Below are 19,408 nucleotides of genomic sequence, written 5' to 3'. Positions count from 1 at the left end.
GGAAATTCGAAACGAGTGGCGATAAATTAAAACACGACCGAAGGGAGTGTTTTAAATCGACACGAGTTGCGAATTACCTATTCGCACATGTATCGTACAACGTTTTACAGTACATATGGCCCTTTAAATGTTCGACACAGTAACATAATATGCTACTTCTCGCACTAGTGCTATAAAGTAGCCCCATATGTACTGTAAAATCAGTTTTACGTTAATAAGCTGATACTAATTAACCGAATGTTGTTACTAACTATAGGATTTCTTGTTTTATTACCTATGGTTTAATACAAAATTATGACCTGCAGCATTCAACGAAAGCAGCAGGAGCAGTTCTGCACCTGCTGGCCATGGACTAAACGGTAAGTTTTACGAGCTTTTATCTAATTTGAACTAGGTATTTCTATGTTCAATAACAAGGTTGACAAAAAGTACTTATACATGAAATATGGTGATAATTTTTTCAAAGTAGCTGATTACTTATTTCAACTAAAGAGAACAAGTTAGAATCAACAGAGATTAACAAATAATCAGAACTTCAAATCATAGTAGTAATGGGTGAATCAACTGATACTTGTTGTTATACTATCCTGTCAGCCAGGAGACAAAAGTAGCATAGTTTATTATAGCAATGTTCTACTAACATGCTTAGTGGATTGCCCTTAATGGAAAGGATTCAATAGTTAGCAAGGTCGGACAAGCTATTTGATCACTGACGAATCACCATCTTATTGCTAGGCCACTAATTGAGGCATCGCGTAGACGATATGTTTGTCAAAACAAAATATATGACGAAACTATTTTTTAGTTTATTATTCATGTTGTGAGTTTTGATTGAGATTTTAAGCAAATAAAATTCGTAATACTAAAAAAAAGGATAGTAGGATAATTTTGAATAATAAATACGCTGCTTATACGCTAAAACACAGTACATTATTACTGCGTTTAAAATGAGTTTGTAAAGTGAACTGTGTGAGATCCCATAAAATTAAAGGGATGCACGCCTTCGTAGCAACGGAGTTGATAGCAATCGCCGTGGCCGTATCGGCCGTTGAGGAGTTAGTATTTTATTAATCCTATAGACGTGTTTCGCCTGTTTCTTTTTACTATGTGCGAGTTTACAAACATCTTTACAAGGCAACTTTCCCAAAATATCAGACACATTCCACACGCCTCTGTGACAATTAAGGTCGTTCACATTTATATTTTTGGAACGTTGGTTTGTAATAGTAGATTGTTAGCCAAGAGATGAAAGGTACCTATTTTTGTAGAGATAGTTTGGCCAGATCCGAGACTGAAATTGTGCTTTACACCCGAGTTAAACACTCTACTTTTCATTTCGAGTACGAGGAAAATACATTTGCATTCAAAAAACACGACTAAGTATAAACTCAGCCTCCTTGCGGATCATCCGTGGTCCAAAAGGAGCCGGTCACAAGCCCGGATAAATGAGGAGTGCACAGGTCGTGTTGTCATCTTGGGGGTAACCCCGTCATGGCAACACGCCCCAAAACCCCCAGGGTCAAGGTGGGAGGACGTGCCGAGGGCCCTCACAGCCGGCTGTGGGCAGCGGGGGGTTGGTGCCGATTGGGCTCGCAAGCGGAAGAGGGGAGGGGGGACAGGGCCTGTGTTGTGTCTGGCGGACGGGGCGGGGTGGAGGCTGGGGAACCCCGGGGTGTCGTGGAGAGATGCCCTTGGGGTGAAGCGCCTCTATTCCAAACTGGAAGCTGGAGTGGTGGGCATATGTGTACAAGTGTTAGCCCCGGGAGATCATGAGCGACTTCCTTGGGGTAAACCGACGTGCACAGTCCCATCGCAGACAAGCAACGCAGGAGCTGTCCTTCCATGCTTGCGAGCCTACTCGGCACAATCGCTGTCGTGTACGACTATGCGCAGGGGGGTGGCGCCACTGCGTAGGTGTAAATGTTGCTGGGTGGACGGCAAGGGAGCACTGCTACCACTCTAAGTTTATTTCTTCCCATAAAAATTTATAGTGTATGGATAAAGTCGAATCAAATAAAATGAATAAAAATAAAATCACCGCGCAAGCGGAGAAGGAGCCCGCAAGGGCAGAAGAAAGGGAGGGAGGGAAGCCAGTCGGTGGACCCCCGACCATCACAGTAGGCGGAACCTTGAGCTCTGGTTAGTCGGAGCATGGAGGTCAGGAGAGGAGCAGAAAGGGTACCCCGGATGTCCTGCAACTGGAGGGCCTGACACTGCATGAAGAAGAGGCGCTGCTACAATCACTATCGAGGGGGGAAACCGTTAGGGAGGCTACACCGGTGGTGAAGGAGCAGTTCCATAAGTACGAGTCGAAGGCTCAAAAGAAGAAAGCGAAACTGCTTAGGAGGAGGGCTGCGATTGCTGGGGAAGGGAGTGGCATTCCCGTGGCATTTACCAAGGGGGAGGCCAAACCCGGCCCGAGCAACCGCGGTCTAAAGATGAAGAGACAGAGTACTGATGAGGGTCGCTCGGAGCGTCCTCCGGCGAAGCGCCATAATCAAGGCAAGGCGGCCGCAGAGGGACCACGAAACGTCGCTAAGGCGAATCGAGGTCTCGCTGTGGCTGTATGCCGGGAGGATGGCGTTTCGGTGGATGAGGCTCTGGCGAAACTCATCAGAAAGAAGCTTACGCAGATGATTGAAGTGGTCGTCTTGAAGGTAGTCAGGGGGGAGCCAGGCTTGGTAGCGCCAAGATTCGCTACGTCGGGGTTGGTGTCTAGATCACTCCAGAATAATTAAAATTAGTTGGGGTGTCTAAGGTTTTCAGCGGGTCAAAAAACATGTGGTATATATCGTCGTCTAGTACCCACAACAAAAAAAACTTTAGCTTTGTATATATGTACTTACGCGTTATTATTGCCGACGTCATCGAACTCTTCGTCAGAAGGCACGTTGTAGTCGTCGTCGTCTGCTTCTAGTAACGCTTCAATTTGTGACAATTCCGCCTCGTGGTAACCCGTCGCGTTCGGAGCCTCAGACACATCGCCAAAAATATCCAGCATATTTCGCTCGATGTCGTCCATGGTACGTTGAGTAGCCATTACCCCAAGGGGCCCGAGGTAATAACCGTCCACTATCGTCGAAATCCAATCGTAGGCAATCAAAGTTCAGGAAGACACGCACAAGTCACGGTTTCGGAATCGCAATCGAAGTCCAAAAAACAAGCCGGTCGTAAATATGGAAATACACTTAGGAACACAGAGAAATACCCGATACGTCTGGCAGGATGCACAAACAGATACCGAATGAAACAAACTAGTATTCCGGGACGTTGAGGGTGGAAAAACCCCACGCATGCCGTCACCGGCGTCGGCGACTTCACAAGAGATGAGGAGTGGTAAAAATCTTTATGCGCCCAGATGCATTATTGTACTAAAGGCATTAGTTGAGCCAAAGGATTTACGACTCTATTATATGTACACGAACCTATGTATTACAATAACTTTTCAGATTGCGCTTAGTACGATTACGCTCTAGACCAAAATAGTTTAGTCGAAGCTCTTTGTTTGTTTCCTTGTAAGTGCAATAAATCTTTCACAAGTTACTAAGAATACTTGTTGGGCGGTCAGGACAATTATTTTTAATTGCCGAAGACGCGAATTCGCGTCCTATGTATGTGTAATCGTAATGCCGAGGACGCGATTTCGCGTCCTCGAGTTATTTGTTTTTTTTTTGCTAGAAAACAACTGTACTTAAATGCTGATACCAAAATGTTACTTTATTTATGAAGGATAATATTATACTGTTGCTGGTTTTTGGATTCAGTGCATCTGTAATTTTTATAATTCTTATCTCGGATGCCGAAGACGCGAATTCGCGTCCCATGTTATGTGTAATCGTTATGCCGAGGACGCGATTTCGCGTCCTCGAGTTGTGTTTTTTTTTGCTAGAAAACAACTGTACTTAAATGCTGATACCAAAATGTTACTTTATTTATGAAGGATAATATTATACTGTTGCTGGTTTTTAGATTCAGTGCATTTGTAATTTTCATAATTCTTATCTCGGATGCCGAAGACGCGAATTCACGTCCGATCGTAATTCCGGGGTCGCGATTTCGCGGCCTCGTTTTTTTACTAGAAAACAACTATTTATTTATTTTTTTGAAGGAGAATATTTTACTTCGGTTTTTGGATTCAGTGCATTTGTAATTTAGAAAAAATAGTTTTTGCCAGAAAAACACTTATTTAAAAAAACTTATCCCGAGATGTAATTTTTAAAGACAAATTGTATACTGTTACCGGTTATTAAAATAAACACATTTGTAATACTCAACATTTTCATTTCGGGTGAAGCGGAGGCGGATTCCCGTCCATTATGTTTATATTAGGTAATTGTCATTTACCTTTTATCGCGAAAAATATTTAATGATAGTAATTTAATCATGTGCCATATACTTTATAAGTGATTGTGGCAATTAATAATACAAACTACTAAAATAATTTAGATACGCAGACATGTTTATGTCCAGGGGTACTAAACATTTTCGACTGTATATTTAACTATAATAAAATGGGTTGCATTTAATATTTAAAGTGTGAAGAAAATAATGAAATGAGACCATTTCTTTTTATCTACTATATACTAAGTTTTGTTACTAGTCACGAATAAGAAATTATTACAACCAATATGGTATAGCCACTTGCGAGTCGTTAAGAAAATACCCGGTTTTACCTATGTATACTTCTTGTTAAAGTAATATATCTAAACGGAAAATAAACTTAAAAGTTTAATAGTAAGACAGAAGTATCCTTTTGACCCATTCATTGCCGACATGCCGACGTGTACATGAAACAAAAGAACGCGGTGACTAATACCCCTACTCTTAATCTCCCGGTGGCTAATCCCCACTGCAACCCCAGGTAAACCGTAAAGGATTGCAAATGGACTCACCTCATTTGCAACTTTATGTTCTTAGAGTTCGCAATTTCTTTCGTCCTATATTTTGTATTGTTTGCGTTGTGTTGACATTCAGTCCTCCGCTTATTTTTTGATTTTCTAAGCTTTTTCGAGTATGTGTTTGGAACGTTGAGCTTCTCTCCATACTACTTCTACGTATTGGACTGTTTTGGAAGATGTGTTGGAAGTGAATAGACGCAGTGACTTCTAATAGGATAACGAGGCTTGGGCGGTGAGTACGAAAACTTTATCAAATGTTATAAATTATGTTACACTTAATTTATACGTGTTGCGTGTATATTAGCTGTTTAATGTATTTTATGTAGGTACAAATGTTAAATAACGGTTTTAATTTGTATCTATTTATTTTATTTATATACATTAGTCTCTTTAAAGCACCTACTCAAATGATATGGTTTGATTACATGCATTGATAACCTTCTGTATAGGCCATAGGCCTACATAATTCCGTATTAACGTACGTAACGTATAAAGCGACTATACCTTATGTTATGTACAGTGATCGGGGATTTATTTATATATTTACTAGCATAATGATTGAGGTAATTCACCCCAAGAGGCATAGAAATCCCCGATCACTGGTTATGTATATTATAGTTGCACTAATTGCAGGATAATAAAAAACACCACGCAATTGAATTGACACAAGCCGGCTAATACTTAAAGCCAACAAAGTATATCTTGGTCGAAGTCGGAACTCATTCCTGTTGTAGCCTATTGGCGAGGTGTATGGCTACTACTGTTTGCAATTTACCTTAAAAATTAGGCCGTAAGGTAGTTATTTGAAAGGTTTATTATCATATTACCTTTCATTATGAACTGTTTACGATCTGTTTTATGACCACTAAAGACGGATTTATCCGTCAAACGGTACAGATCAATAATAAGCTACTAAACAATAAAAGTAATAATCATAGGTCGCACCACAAGGGGCGTTTTGCGGGCACGTCAACTGGTTTGTTTTACAAATAAACCAATTAGCAATTTACGTTTGATGCATAGTTTTTTGTGTTTTTATTCAAAAAAATCTGATTTATTCGTAAATTACTAAGTAATTGATGTATTTGTAAAGCATACTTACCCATTAACCCTATTTAAAAATGTTGACCCTGACTTTTTAGTAAATGGTTAGAAATAAAACAAAATTCAAGTTACCAGTATCTTTTTATTTTTCGAAAATCCTTAATTTTCTATGATAAAGTCATTTTTAATTGTGACTTAAGTAAAAAGGGCTTATGTACAAAATGGGGTTATTTGGCGGGTGCTGTGTTGCAAACGTAAGAATTTTAAGTATGCCGGCAACTTATTTTTATAAACCGCATTTTTTTAGAATATGAAGAAAGATATTCGACGTCGATTAGTCCCGAAGATGTTTTAGCAACCAAGGCAGCCCACGTGACAGCCATGTACCGGCCGTGTCACAAATAAAACAAATAAATAAATAAAATATCGTCAGTAGTGCACTGTATATTATATTGATTAAATCTTAACCAACTTTCCCAAACTGACAGAACAAAGAAAGAGCCGCCAATTGCAAAAGCTAGACCCAGAGTACAGTGAGCTATTGAAAGAAGTTCGAAGGAAGGTATCCATTAGTTCAACTTCAAGTGACGAATATCACGATTCCTTGTCAGAGCTGCCATTATATTTGATAGAAAATATTGTGCCATTAGTTGAACTCTCTAGTTTGAATAGGAGTATCATAGAAGGTACAATGACCACATTTGAATTTGATGAAGGTGTGCAGCAGTCTACATTCAAAGGTGAGGAATTCTATACTCAGCATATGAATGACTTGTTCTTAAGTGAGCAAAAGAATCTAGAAAACATTTTATGCCAGGGTAAAAAAATACGTGAAAAGTTGAAGAATGTTCAGCCAGGGTCGTATTTGGAAATAGGTGGGCTTATGGCTACTCAAGAAGAACCACTGCAAATAAAGAAAGGTGGACCTGGGCACACCATTGGTGATGGAGAGTATACATTAAATCGTCTAACTGGTATGTGTGCTGCTTATTGTGCTAGAAATCGTGTAACCCCTCTGGCAAAATGTGCAATGGCCATTTCTTTGGGCATAGGTGATACAGATAAAAAACTGTATTATTCAGCTGCTCCAGGTGCTGAACATTTTACCGAAGTGTTTGACTACTACCCACTCCTCTGTGCCATACAGCAACTCAAGAGTGGTAAAGTATCTAAAGAAAGCATTGCAAGAATTGCATCAGTAAAGAATAAGGATGGTGTAACTTTAGCACAGCGCTTAGTTGCTGATAAGGCTAATGTTACTAGTAAGGTCAATTGTTTTGGAAAGGGAAATAATTAAAAAAAAAAAAAAAAATGTTTTCCGTTTCTACAGGCTATTATCTCGAAATGGTTTTTGAATAATGGCAGATGAAAAATTGTCGTACCCTTAAAATGTCCCCTGGAGTGCGACGTGTGGTAGTATTAATAATGAGAATATCCTGAGCTGTCACTTTTTCCAAGGGCGACATTTATATTTTAATAGATAGTTTTCTTTAAGTTTGAAATTAATAATAATAGATTACAATATAATATAGTTTCCGCATGGTATTTTATAAGCTACCTACGTATTCTAAATCAAAAAAGATTTTGTTTTCTGTTAATGGAATTGTTATTCTTTCACATAAAACGATTTAACGAATTAAGGTTAACACTCATGTAATTAAGTAGTAATTATACGCGAAAATTCGTTAAATTTTAATTTATTTTTTCTTGTTTTAGTTTAAAATGGAACAAAGACCGTCGAGTTCACGAGACCCTGTTGACGATATCTTCGCTACTTTATCTTCATGGCAGGAGCCGGAAGACGTGGTTGAGGAGGATTCTGGTATACAAGAATCACTATCATTAAATGAACTGTACGGCCTTCTCAGTGAAAATATCGACCATCACTTGGAAGTTGAAGAGGATGAAGATGGTGCTGAACGGAAACAAATCTGCTGGTGGATTATTTAACTATGGATGACGATGACACAGATCATCATGCAGCGTCGACAGAGACAGTTGAAGACTGGTTGAATGGTAACCCACCGGTTCAAAATGATATTCGCTTTACTGCCGTTCCTGGCTTGAAATCTGATATGGCAGGGAAAAGTCCTATTGACTTTTTATACCTTATTTTGATTCCCAGCATAATGGACTTAATTGTCACGTGCATGATCTACTACCTGCGTATAGTGATTGCTTACATTTAGTTAAATCAAGATGTCGCGAACTTTGGAAGGAATATTTTGACCAGAGGTCCCAGGATAAAGGCATTTGGTTTAAGATTGTACAACCCCACCCATTGAATTCTCCGTGGATTGATAATAGTTCGTTATGTAGGCAGGATCTCGTTTTACTGCTAAGATTACGATCCGGACACATTCCATTAAATAAATTCGCGTACCTTATGCGTAAAGTCAACTCAGAATTATGCACCTTATGCAATCGTATTGAAGATGCGTATCATATTTTAATGGAATGTGCCCGAAATGAGGGACCCAGGCGACGTCTTTTTAATGACAGTTCCATTGGATTGTGCAATACTTACCTGTCGAATCCTATGTCCGAGGTGGTCGGAAAAATATTAAATATTGTTAAGTGTGGTCTTAAGGACAGACAAGTGTGATTAAGTTTATTATACATATTAACTCTGTTAATTAAGTCTTTTTTAAACGGGGCGACATATTCGATCAATCGAAAAAGCTCCTTAATAAATGAAAAAAAAAAAACCAATAGATATGCGAATAACTTACTACAATCACCGCTACGGCCTCACAGTCGCATTAAGGAGTGGGTCCCGATTGATGTAAATACGTTTAAGACGTTTCTCGGTATCCTAATTCACATGGGGACAATAAAGTTAAATAGAACTGTGGATTACTGGAAGACTCATTATTTATTTCCAAATTCAGTAATTTCAAAGTACATGAGTCGTAATAAATTTCTACTTACACCGTGTCCAATAAGTTCGAATACAAACTTTTAGCACTTGCTGTATAGACATACGGATCGCTGGCTATAAAATTCATATTTTAATTTAAAAAGTATATTGACATAAACATAGTACTATAATTTCTAAGTCACGTATTTTTAGTTTGGCTTCAATACACGATGAAGTACGTTCGTGAAGAAATTATTAGAAAATTCCTTAAAGGCGACAGGCCATGTGCTATATTCAAGGCGTTACAACCCCATGGAATTAAACGGAATCTGGTATTTACTACTATAAAAAGGTATAAAGAGATCTCTTCTACAGAGGACAGGAAAAGATCCGGTCGGCCCCGCTCAGCTAGAACTGAAAAAGTGGTAAAGGCTATAAGAGAGCGAATTCGGCGGAAAAAAACACCGTTCTATTAGAAAATTAGCTGCTGATCTGAAAATTTCCAGGGGATCTGTACATAATATATTGAAAAAAGATCTTGGATGTCATGCTTATAAAAAACGAAAAGTACATGGCATTTCAGATGCAACCAAGAAAAAGAGAGTAGAAAGATGTAGCACCATACTTTCTTGGCACGCAGGTGACGAATTTGTTTTCTCGGACGAGAAACTCTTTGTGTTAGAGCAGCCTCATAACGCCCAGAACGACCGGTTGTGGGCAGCACGGATAGAAGACATTCCAGAGTATGAAAAGAATGTGCCTAGGTTCCAGAGCTCACCATCAGTGATGGTTTGGGGTGCTCTTTGTAAGAGGGGCAAACTGCCTCTAGTTTTTATTGATAAAGGCGTTAAAATCAATGCGGCATACTATAAATCGGAGGTTTTGGAGAAAAATGTTGCCCCAAATTTAAAAAATATGTTTGGAGACGATTATTATGTTTTCCAACAAGACGGAGCTCCGTCGCATACGGCAAACGCTGTTCAAGCTTGGTGCAAGGCTAATTTGACCGATTTTTTTGCCGAAAAATGAATGGCCACCAAGTTCTCCAGATTTAAACGTACTAGATTATTTCGTATGGTCATACATGCTCTCGAAGCTAAATAATTATAAAGTCGCAAACCTGAGCCATTTTAAAAAGGTTATCGTGCAAATTTGGGACGATATGCCGATGGATGCGGTGCGTGCCGCTTGTGACTCTTTTGAGAAACGTTTGAAACTTGTAAAAAAAGTTAAAGGTGGAGTAATTCCAAAACATTTGTTGTAAATATTGTATATATTTATATACACACACAATATGGCTTTCATTTAATATAATTTTCATAACATAAACTACGCGTACATTTATTTCATTAAGGATCATAACTGTATTCGAACTTATTGGACACGGTGTATAATGAAAGCGTTAAATGTTCAACGGGAGGCCGGCATGCAAAGCATCAAGAAAATAAAATCGCTGCTAGATACATTTAACGACGTTATGAAGAACATTTATCATCCTACAACAGAAATAGCGATAGACGAATCAATAATGTTATTTCGAGGAAGACTATCGTTTCGTCAATATATGAAATCCAAGCGACATCAATATGGAGTGAAGTTTTATAGTCTAGCAGACGTACGAGGAGTTTGTTGGAAACTACACATGTACGCTGGTGCAAGGGACACTCTTGTCGGTGGACGTGGGCATTCTCACAAAGTTGTAAAGTTCTTAATGAAAGATTTGGAAAATTTAGGGCATTCGCTATATATTGATAATTATTACAGCAGTATTGCCCTAACAAGAGAACTACTCATGAAGAAAACATTTTGCACCGGTACATTAAGGGTCAACAGAAAAGGAAATCCAAAAATTCTTAAAACAAAACTAAAAAAAGGAGAATGTATCATATTACATGATTGTAAAAATATATGTGTCTGTAAATGGGTCGACAAAAGAGACGTTTTGTATATTTCAAGTGAGCATAATAGCGACCTTATCCCAATTCGAAATCCCAGAACACAAAACGTCGTTTACAAACCGAGAGCCATCGCAGAATACAACAAGTTTATGCGAAATGTTGACAAACACGATCAGTTATTGTCGTATTACGCAAGTGAGCATAAATCAATAAAATGGTATAAGAAAGTTATAATACATATAATTCAAATTGCGATGATTAATGCATTCCAGTTGTATAAGACATGTAACGACGATATACGAACGCTGTATGATTTTAGATTGAAGATTGTGGAAACCCTATTGCCTCCGCCACCAGAACCCGTATTCAGACCATTGGGTAGTGGTCGGATACATCTACCACAAAATTTACCACCCAATAATAAAGGACATTCAAAGAGGAAAAAGTGCCGACAATGTGCAAAAAACAACAGAAGAGTTGATACGTCATTCGGATGTCCTGACTGCCTCGGATTTCCTGGACTATGCTTATGGTGCTTCCGGGCGTATCACCGGTATTGACAACTTAGATAAAGTCTGACCAGTAATATTATAAATGCTACAACGCTTATTATTGTCATGTGATTTTAAAATATGTAAGAAACAAGACTGATTACAATTAAGGCTATATGCAAACACCGGTACTGACAACTTAGATAAAGCCTGACCAGTAATATTATAAATGCTACAACGCTTATTATTGTCATGTGATTTTAAAATATGTAAGAAACAAGACTGATTACAATTAAGGCTATATGCAAACACCGGTACTGACAACTTATATAAAGCCTGACCAGTAATATTATAAATGCTACAACGCTTATTATTGTCATGTGATTTTAAAATATGTAAGAAACAAGACTGATTACAATTAAGGCTATATGCAAACACCGGTACTGACAGCTTAGATAAAGCCTGACCAGTAATATTATAAATGCTACAACGCTTATTATTGTCATGTGATTTTAAAATATGTAAGAAACAAGACTGAATACAATTAAGGCTATATGCAAATTTTTATCTATCTGTTAAAAATTAAACTAAATTGTTTACATAACCAATTTTAATATAACAACACTATTACATTACAAATCAATATGTAGTTTTATTTCGTCAATCTCGTTCATATTTATTCAATACCTCTTCTATTTCTTTGAAACAATCCAGTAAGTACTCTCCAGGAATGTTTTCCAAACGCTTCCTTATAGCCACTGCGATCACATTTCGTCTACATGGACAAGAACACATGCGTTGACTTGCCTCTTCATTAATTGCGTGTGGTGTTCTCGTATCCTTCTCTTGAGGGATGCTGTCTTCATCATCGCTTGGGAAAGGTGTCGTTCGCAATATCCAATTTGTTTTTTTTATAACGACCATCATGTTGCCTATGTCTATAGCTTTACGAACATCATTATCTTCAGCAAAATATTAGAATATAGAATAGAAACAAGTAAAAAAATGTGTTTGGAAGTGTAACATATATAAACGAACTCTACTAAGTAGCAAACCAATTTGCATAATGAGAACTCTATTCTATGTACTATATATACGTACGAACGTTATATACTAATAATCATTGTGAAAATATATAAATATATATATATTCCGTCAAACGGTCGTAAATGCAACCCTGCATAATGTGGTTATAAAAAATTAACAAGAAATTGTTCAAGTTTGTTATTGATTTTGTAACTCTGCCTACCGCAATTCGGGCATAAAGGCACAAGATTATGTATGTGTAGTGTATTTTATAATTATAACGTAATAATACTTATAATGTATGCACGTATTATAAATAAATCACTATACATAAAGAAAAGGTTTCCAACCAGTGATGTTTTTAAATATTGATACTAATTTGCAAAAACATGATATTAGTCTAATTACTAATAATATATACCTATATCTATCTATTATCAATAACTGAACTGCTAAATATTTCATAAAACAATATCAAAATACTTACCATTTTTGTCCATTATCTAAACACTTGCTTTAAACACTTTCTTTAACTTTTATAATCTTACTAAAAACCATTAAAAACTCATATACGTCTGAAGTATACGGCCGTCACGTCTATACTGAATACGTTTTCGACAAAAACTGTTTTTAGGCGCAAAAATTTCACTTACAATGCCGAAAACGCGAAATTGCGTCCTTGACAATGTAATGCCGCGGACGCGAATTCGCGCCCTTGAAATAGGTTAACCTAATGCCGCGGACGCGAACTCGCGTCCATGAAATGTTAACGTAATGCCGCGGACGCGAATTCGCGTCGTCGCGTGGAAGGCGGCGGCACTGCGTGATGAGTAAAAATATGAGGCGTCGGCAATGAATGGGTTAAATGGTCTAATTTGTGTGTTATACATGATTAGGTACTTATATTACAATTTATCAAATAGGAATTGTCAATTAAGGCCTCTTAGTTTAGTTGGTAAGCGCTTTTATTTGTGTGACTATTCACTTATATTTGTTCCTGAGTTATGGGTGTTATCTATATACTATCCCCCTTATTCATAAAACTTTACGAGCCTCAATTAGTTAATTTATGTTTTGTCCTTTTTTGATAACACAAATGTCAAAGTGACAGATAAAGACAAACGAATATTAACTAATTCCGGCTTGTAAGACGTTTATGAATAACGGCATATGTATATCTATTGTGTGTATAGCTGGAAGAGATCTCTTGTAGTGATAAGTTTGGTTTTTACCTAGATTCAGTAAGATTGTTTTGTGATATATTTTGTACAATAAAGCATCGTCATCTAGTATTAACAACACAAGCCTTACATTTTGCGCTTACTTTGGAGCTTGGTTGATTTGTGTAAGATTTTTAATTCATTAACAATGTCTTTGGTGAAATCTTAAACATTTTGGATTCAATTTAAGATTTAATTTAATTTATGTTTCAGTGACGATGATGAGGAAGTTGCTATCCATCAGGACAGTAGCGAGGAGGATTCAGAACCTGAACCTGACACCGCTGTACAAGAAAACGTTGCTGACGATGAGTGGAGATTGCATCGCCCGAGTAACTTAGAGGAGTTTAATTTCACGGGCGAAGAGGAAATAAGGGTTTCCCGAGAAACAACCACTCCTTACGAGTTTTTTAAACTCATGTTCTCCGTCGAGATTTTAAGAAGCATTGTTACTTCTACCAACGATTGTGCCCATTTGCTGTTTGCCCAAAGTCGGTTCATCAACAGTCGTATTCAACAATGGACAGACCTTAATGTCGAGGAATTCTTAACTTTCTTGGGAATTTTGTTTCATATGGGGACCATTAAAGTGAATAGATACACTGATTACTGGAAGAAACATTATCTGTTTAATTTGTTCACGGGTAAATTCATGGGAAGGAACAGATTTATGATTATTTTTAAATGTCTGCGTTTCGGTAGAAACAATTTAGATTCGTTAATTAATTATTTTAATGAAAAAATGTTTCAATTGTACAGCCCTGGAGAGAAATTATGCATCGATGAATCAATTATTCTCTCCAGAGGTCGCAGTGGCATTGGCCAGTACATGCCTGGAAAACGTCACAAATATGGAATCAAACTATATATTTTAGCGACACCTGGTGGCCTAACCCTCCAATCTCACATGTACAGGGGACAAAGAGATGACCAAGTTGGGGGGCAAGGCCACACAGATAAAGTGGTCCATAATTTATGGAGCGTTATGTTAACGCAGGTCGCCATCTCTATATGGACAATTTTTATAATAGCGTGGGGCTCGCAGTTTCTTTTACGATTGAAAACGCACGTAACAGGAACTTTGCGAAATAGAAGAAGAGGCAATCCTAAAGCTGTTTGTAGCGCTAAATTAAAGAAATGCGACAGCGTGTTCAGATACAACGCGGAAGCAGTTTGTGTTTGCAAGTGGCGCGACAAGCGTGATGTCCTGACCATCAGCACCCAACATCCCCCTGAATTTGAACCAATTATCAATAGAAGGGGGCAAACCATATTAAAGCCTAAAAATTGTTATCGAGTAAAATAAGTACATGAGTGGTGTTGATAGGCAGGAAGGACCAAATGCTCGCGTACTACACTTGTGAACACAAGGCAATGAGGTGGTACAAGAAAGTAGGCATTCACATCTTGCAAATGATGATGTTGAATGCCAACTTTCTACACAACATGAAGCATAACACAAAAATGAGCCTCTACGATTTTAAAGAGGCTGTAATTACAACTCTGTTGCCGCCGCCTGCACGGAACAATAACGTTCACGTCCTCCAACATTTGCCCAAAAATGATCGTGGGCACACAAAAATAAAAAGGTGCAAGCACTGTTGGGACACAAGACAAACAAGCCAAAATACTCTTTGTTTTTGCCCAAATTGTCCCAACCAACCTGGCCTATGCATGGATTGTTTTAAGGTTTACCATAATTATTAAAATGGGAATTTGTGTAGGTAATTGATGTAAATAATTGTTATAGCAGTAGGTAATTTTGTTGATTATTTTTACAAATAAATAATATTGCTTATTGGACCTAGTCTTTTATTCATTATTTATGAAAATATCCTTAGGACTGGTAAGAAAACCCATATTTAAATAATGCCTCATCATAATAGCTTCCAATAATAAAATTATTTAAATAATACATAGTATAGTAGTTAAAGACGTGAAACCGAGCGACCGGGGGTAAGAGAAAGAATATTCATATAAAACGTTTGCACGACCAATGTCTTTCGTATGGAGTTTTGAGGTTGTTCAGTAAACCGATGCTCGGTCGGTGATAGAGACAAAACATGCCACTCTTTTCTATTTCCTCTTATAGGAATCGCAATAAGACTATCTTTCTCTATCAAAGCTTGTCAGGCCCTTTAAATAATATATATAAGTATTAGTATGCAAATTATCGTAAGTACTATTCGCTGGGTGCGAAGTAGGGGGTGGTATAGTATTCATAAGTGTCTTGTGAAAAGAGTGGCTTCGTATTAAATTATCGCCCCGGACCAAGCTTGCGCGGACCGAGAATGTTCAACCCAATAATACACGAATCTATAATTCATGTACATCGTGGACGCCTTGGGTTGTACATCATATGGTCGAGCATTAACCGTCTCGGCAATTTCGGCTGTAATTGACAATTCAATGAATTCAATCTCAAATTGACAGTCCGCACTCCGCCGTAAATGTGATCGCTAGTAGCAGTAAACTAGCACACATATTATTGAGATACGAAGTTCTTTTTTTATTTTTTTTTTCGATTGTCTAGAGCATATCGAAAATATTCTTTCGGTTTCAGAAGTAACAGACTTAGTAACAGATTTAACGGTGAAAAGAGGGACGTTTCAGTATTCTCTATGAAATCTTAATACACAGATTTTAATCGACGAGTACAAAAATCTACTTAAATTTGCTGCTGAATCAGCTGAATCCAAGGCATAAAGAAAAAAACTGTTTAGCCAATCACAGCACAGTATTGCAACAAATTTTCCAGTTTAATGTAAAAAGTGACAAACCAACGTAACAAATGTTTTTAGCGCAACCCTGAATCCTCGTGTACCCGACTGTCGGGATCGCGGCGTGTAGTATCGATTCGTTCGATAAGTGTGCAACTGTACCCGACTGTAGGCTTGTATACAGTTTTTGCGGCCTGGCATGGATATTTTGTTTTGCGGGGCGGCAATGAATGTGATAATATTTATTTATTTATACATATACTGACCTAGAACAAATTTTGTCCGCCGTTTTCGGCGTTTGACGTCTCTCACTGAGCTAAATAATAAGCGTAGTCAGAGGCGAAACTGATATAACAACCGCTCATATTCTGCCTACACACACGATTGTTTTTTTAATGACCTGCAATATTTTATGACTTGAATATATAGGTTTACCCTGCCCGCATCGCCCGGATTGCTGACCGGTTTCCCTGCCCGGACCGCTGACCGACTGCCCTGACCGACAATGTTGTTCATACATAATGGGATAATCTTTACTGTATGGACCGTCGATTTGGGAGTTAATTTTTTTTTGTAGATAGAACTCGTAAATAAGCGATTTATGAAATTTCAGGGCGCGGAAACTTACGGTTCATGAGATATAATTTTTTAAAGTTTTCATAGAAATCGGAAAATAACACGCTATTGCAAATCTTTAAGATGGTAATTTGTCATGTCAGATCGCAAAGTTGTCACTTTACGTTTTGTTATTTGTTGATGGTATATTTTGTGTTATTTGATGTAAAATTTTTACTTTTATATTTTAAATCTGTTGATATGAATTTTGTTTTTTCAATAAAATAAGCAATATTTGGTTTTATGCACAACAATTGTAGTGGTTTATTCAATTTTAAATTATATTTTGATATAAAAAGAGGCGAATTTGTGTTTATTCTGTTAGCAACGAAACGCAAAGCTACGCCATTTTGTTTTAATGGCGAGGCTTGTCAGTCTCAGTCATTGTCTGTTGCTCTTGTAGTCGAGATCGTTTTTACGTACTCCTGCAAAGTTAACAACCATGGCGTCTCCGAAGCCCTTTGCTTCTGTGTCCGAAGAGTCCGAGTCGAGTGATGGTGAAGTGCGAGTTTTGGACTCAAGTGAGCCGCTTGGCACGACCTCCTCCTCCTCTTCTGTGGCGTTTTCTAGCTCAATAGAGCCGCTTGTGCCTATTCCGCGAGCGCAAGTGTTGGACTCTGATGAGGTGATGAGCCACTTGTGCTTTCGCGCCCTACGGCGTCGATGTATGACAACCCCGTTCCTAGTACCAGTGGCTTAGCTGGGTCTAGTGGGATGGCTGGCTGTAGCGGGCTAGCTCGTCCCAGGGGTTCGTCGTCTTCGGACGATTTCGTTCCTGATTCTCCAATTGCTGGCTTTAGCGGGCTAGCTCCGGAGCATGAGGAAGAACCTGTGGGTGCGCCGGTGCCTCAGCCTACTGGGTCATCGGGCAGAAGAATGAAGCCATACTCGGAGGAGTTAAGATAATTATTGTTATAATTAATTTTAGGTTTTAAAGAATATTAAATTTGTTAAATGAAGTATTTTTGTTGGACTTTTTTATTTTTTCAATTTATTTAGAATATTTTTTTTAGACTAAAATGACAAAATTTGGTTACAATTAACATTAATAACCCCCCCCCCCAAAGTAGCAATTTAATTTAAACATACTTTTTTTATTTCACTAACATGTGGAACTGGGAGAAAATTGTCCCAGAATTGGGGACGGAAGACCAGTGTGTGCAGTTTGCGGAGAATAGAGGGCCTGCTACTAAAATGTGCAGAATCCACCGCGAGCCCATGACTGTAACGAAGCAGTCAGGAAAAGTTGGCAAATTTAGGTGCAGGAAGAGCAACTGCAGATCGGAGTCAGTGTCCCGTGCAAAAGGGACCTGGTCCGATAATGTAAAGCTGCGTCTAGTTGCCATCTTCAGATTGATGTTTTGCTTCAGTGAGGGCCTCTCTTATAATGCGACCATGAAGCATGTAGCCTCCCGGAACTACTCCACTGTCACGTCAAGCAAATCAATTGCGGATTGGTTTACTTTTTGTCGGGAGGCAGTCATGTTCTATGAGATGGACCATCAAGAGAGTTAAGGAAAGATTGGAGGCCCTAACAAAATTGTACAAATAGATGAATCGAAATTTGGAAAAAGAAAATACAACAGGGGAAGATATATAGAAGGGCATTGGGTCATAGAGATGATTGAAGATGGGAGCGATGAGCTGCGGCTTGAGGTGTGTCCCGACAACGAAAGGTCTGCAGAAGTATTGGTGCCACTAATTAAAAAACATGTTGAGGAAGGCTCCATCATTCATACTGATTACTGGAGAGCGTATGACTGCCTTCCTCAACATGGGTATGTCCATAAAAAGGTCAATCATAGTGACCCGGAGAACCGATTTGCAGTAGCACCTGATGTGACACACACTCAAAGAATTGAAAGCCAATGGAAAGGGTTGAAGAAAATATTTAGAGGGAAGCAACATAAACATGATTTTACAGATTGGTTAATGGAGTCACTTTGGAGGCGAAGGGTGTATACACAACACTTAGATCCGTTTGAGGAATTAATCAAAGCAATAAAATATATTAATAAAGTACATACATAGTTTTATTTCAGTTTTAAGTAGTTTTAATTAGTTATAGTTTATTTTTAAGTAGTTGTAATTCCAAATGGCCGAAGACCGTCTGGACGCCCTAGGTACCGCTGGAGAGATGAAGTGCAAAAAGACCTTATCGAACTCGGCGACGTCGATTGGACAGAAACGGCTTTGGACAGAGAAGCATGGCGGTCTTTGGTGTCGGAGGCCAAGATCCACTTCGGGTCGCTGCGCCACAGCAGTAAGTAAGTTGTAATTAGTTTTAATTTAGTGTTAAGTGAATTTGGAATAAATTAATCTTTTTTTTTGTGTTTATATTACAACTAATTTTCACAAATTTATATCCCAGTAACCATACTTTTCCTAATGTCACTACAGAGTGTCTTTAACTTGGACAGCCAAGTCAACCTAGCATGGCAAAAATCCAAATTACCTAAAACCGAATCAGACTACCCCAATTATGCACGTATTATTGAGCTAAGAAAAGATAACCGTAAAACCATGCCCGCACCGGCAGAAGCAAGTTGTTCCACACAATTGTTGACGCATGAAGAGTTAAACGTGAAGACTTTCGAAGCCACATTCTACAATGGAAAACGGCTGAGCATCGAGTA

General features: G+C 38.3%; 1 protein-coding gene across 1 annotated transcript; it reads left to right on the top strand.

Annotated features, from left to right (window-relative positions):
- The first annotated feature begins 6,189 nt into the window (after positions 1-6,189).
- Positions 6,190-7,239, top strand: LOC133525321 (uncharacterized). Its single transcript, XM_061861608.1, has one exon. It carries the CDS (start codon positions 6,634-6,636, stop codon positions 7,237-7,239), a length of 606 nt encoding a protein of 201 aa, XP_061717592.1. The 5' UTR covers positions 6,190-6,633.
- Positions 7,240-19,408: the final 12,169 nt, after the last annotated feature.

This window comes from Cydia pomonella, chromosome 14 (genome assembly GCF_033807575.1).
Source record: "Cydia pomonella isolate Wapato2018A chromosome 14, ilCydPomo1, whole genome shotgun sequence".
Classification (NCBI taxonomy): domain Eukaryota; kingdom Metazoa; phylum Arthropoda; class Insecta; order Lepidoptera; family Tortricidae; genus Cydia; species Cydia pomonella.
This window is presented reverse-complemented; position numbering and strand designations above follow the sequence as displayed.

Coding starts and splice junctions, on each gene's coding strand:
- LOC133525321 (XM_061861608.1), top strand. CDS start 6,634: ATGACCACATTTGAATTTGATGAAGGTGTGCAGCAGTCTACATTCAAA.